The 2,519-nt window shown below is 35.1% G+C and overlaps 1 protein-coding gene across 1 annotated transcript; it reads left to right on the forward strand.

Annotated features, from left to right (window-relative positions):
• The first annotated feature begins 756 nt into the window (after nt 1-756).
• Nucleotides 757-1,692, forward strand: LOC141165331 (olfactory receptor 1E16-like). The gene has a single exon (XM_073650932.1). It carries the CDS (start codon nt 757-759, stop codon nt 1,690-1,692), a length of 936 nt encoding a protein of 311 aa, XP_073507033.1.
• The last annotated feature ends 827 nt before the right edge of the window (nt 1,693-2,519 follow it).

The following is a 2,519-nucleotide window of genomic DNA, read 5'->3' on the forward strand; positions in this document are numbered from 1 at the left end:
GTACACTATATTCTGTTTTATTGGTTTGGGTACCTTGTCACCTGGATTTATTCACTTTACTTCATCTGAATCGTGACATTTACAGGAACACCTGCTATTTCATCATGAATTTTCTACTTGACCGATTAGTTTATCTGTATTGTAGCGAAGTGGGAGGGGGGTTTTGCAATTTTTTAATTTGAGCCTTACGGTAAAGAACTGATCCTTTAAAAAGCATCAGCTCCATTAGAGTCTTTTTGGGAATGATGCAAAAACACAATTTCTTTCTCTTTATAAATTGAGGACGCCCCAGTTGTTGATGAGGCTGTGACGGTAGTTTAAGCAAAAGTGATTATAGGCTACACAGGACTCTTTCTGGCTAGACTAATCTTGATTTAGTAATGTAAATTATTCCATTTGCGCTTATTTTAATGTTATACTAGGTTCAAAAGGCAAATGATAGACAAAACTTACAACAATACTATAGCTTCGCCAATCACTTTAGCAAATAGGGTTTGGTAAAGTCAAAGTTGAAAAATATTGGGAAGCCACGGTTTGGTCTATTTGAGTTCTAAAAGTAAGAAATGTGAACAATATGACACATATTTAATTTATAAAAATTAAATTGTATAACAATTCAAATTTACATTTCATCAAAGATGTGTTCTATAAAAATTATGTGATTTTGTACAAGCTTTTTCATAAATTATATTTGTTTGCAGATAAAAATAAGATTTATGAGTCTTCTTCCATCTAGGCTGTTTTTGGCCACCAAGGATGGATGAGTGTCCAAACAATACAGCAACTAATTTCCAAATTTCAGCTTTTTCTACATCAGAAACGGGACGATTATTAATGTTTGTTGTTGTTTTACTAACATATCTTATATCTGTAATGGGAAACTTAGTGATCATCATTGTTATCAGTGTAGTGCACCAGCTACACACACCAATGTATTTCTTCCTAAGTAATTTATCCATGGCAGATGTCATATATATCTCTAGCACTCTTCCAAAACTTTTGTCGATACTTGCAACACAAGATAGCCGAATGTCTTTTCCTGACTGCATTACTCAGGTGTACTTTTTTTTAACCAGTGCTGTCTGTGATATTTTAATTCTGACTTCCATGTCATATGATCGCTATGTAGCCATCTGTATTCCCCTGAGGTATTCTATGATCATGAATAGGAGAATGTACATGTTAATGGCCACATTCTCCTGGTTGATGTCATCTATGAACTCACTAATGTATTCATGTCTTGTATCCACCTTATCTTTTTGTTCTTCCCATACACTTGACCATTTCTTCTGTGACCTGCATGCTTTATATGCAATTACTACTAGTGACACTAGAAGCAGAGAAATCATTATGATAATTGAGGATATATTATTTGCCTATGTACCTTTTACCCTTACTATCACCTCTTATATTTTTATTATATCCACAATATTAAAGATACGTTCCACAGAGGGACGTCTTAAAGCTTTTTCCAGCTGTACCTCTCACCTCACCACAGTAATATTATTTTATGGACCAATCCTTTTCTTGTATATTAAACCAAAATCTACTGATTCTAAACAACAAGATCAAATTCTTTCATTGCTTTATGTGGCAGTTGTTCCATTGTTAAACCCATTTGTCTACACTTTAAGAAACCAAGAATTTTTGGCATCATTAAGATGCATGGCTAGAATTAGGGCAAGTATTTGAAAAATATTATACAATATATACATGTATTTATGGCCTGTATTGATTGTCTACTATAATAGCTCACCTCTATTCAGTTGTTTTTGCATTTACTTAACAAAGCACTTATCTCACTTAAAGGGGTGGTCCGAAATGCAACTTATTTTTCATCCTAAATGCCTATCTATTTGATGTCATAATTTAAAGCGAACCTGTCAGCAGGATTTTGCTAAGTGAACTATAGACAGTGTCATGTTGGGGCTCATGCACTGATTAATATGATACTTGAGGTGAAGAAATCCATCTTGAGGTTCTTGTGTAATCAGTGTTTGCAGTTTTGAGTTAATGATATGCCCGTGCTCCGGGGCGGGGCTGGAGGCAGGATAAGATCCTGGTGCTCTAGGCCAGATCAGAAAAAAAAGACCACAGGCCTGTCCTGAAGCACAAGTATGTTCCTCATCATTGATACAAACACAGAGACAGATACGGACGGCCTGTGGGCAGGTCTTTTCTTGCTGATGTGGCCTAGAGCACTTTTATTTAAGTGGTAAAAAAAAATCTAAAATTAAAAAAAAATAGCGCCATAACATCTCCATTTTTTGGAATCAGGGGCTGGGTGAGGGATTATTTTTAGCTCGCTAAGCTGATGTTTTTATTGATACCATTTTTAGGTAGATACGATGGTTTGATCGCCTGTTATTGCATCAAAGGCAGGGACACAACCTATGACGTACCTATACATCAATGGTCGTTAAGGTGTTAATAGATAATAAACATGAACAAATGTGAAAAATGTGAACAATCATCTCTAGTGTATGTTTCACTCATTAAATTGTAATTGATGGGATACC

Source organism: Phyllobates terribilis, unplaced genomic scaffold, assembly GCF_046119375.1.
Source record: "Phyllobates terribilis strain yellow unplaced genomic scaffold, ASM4611937v1 Scaffold_11__3_contigs__length_659146591, whole genome shotgun sequence".
Classification (NCBI taxonomy): domain Eukaryota; kingdom Metazoa; phylum Chordata; class Amphibia; order Anura; family Dendrobatidae; genus Phyllobates; species Phyllobates terribilis.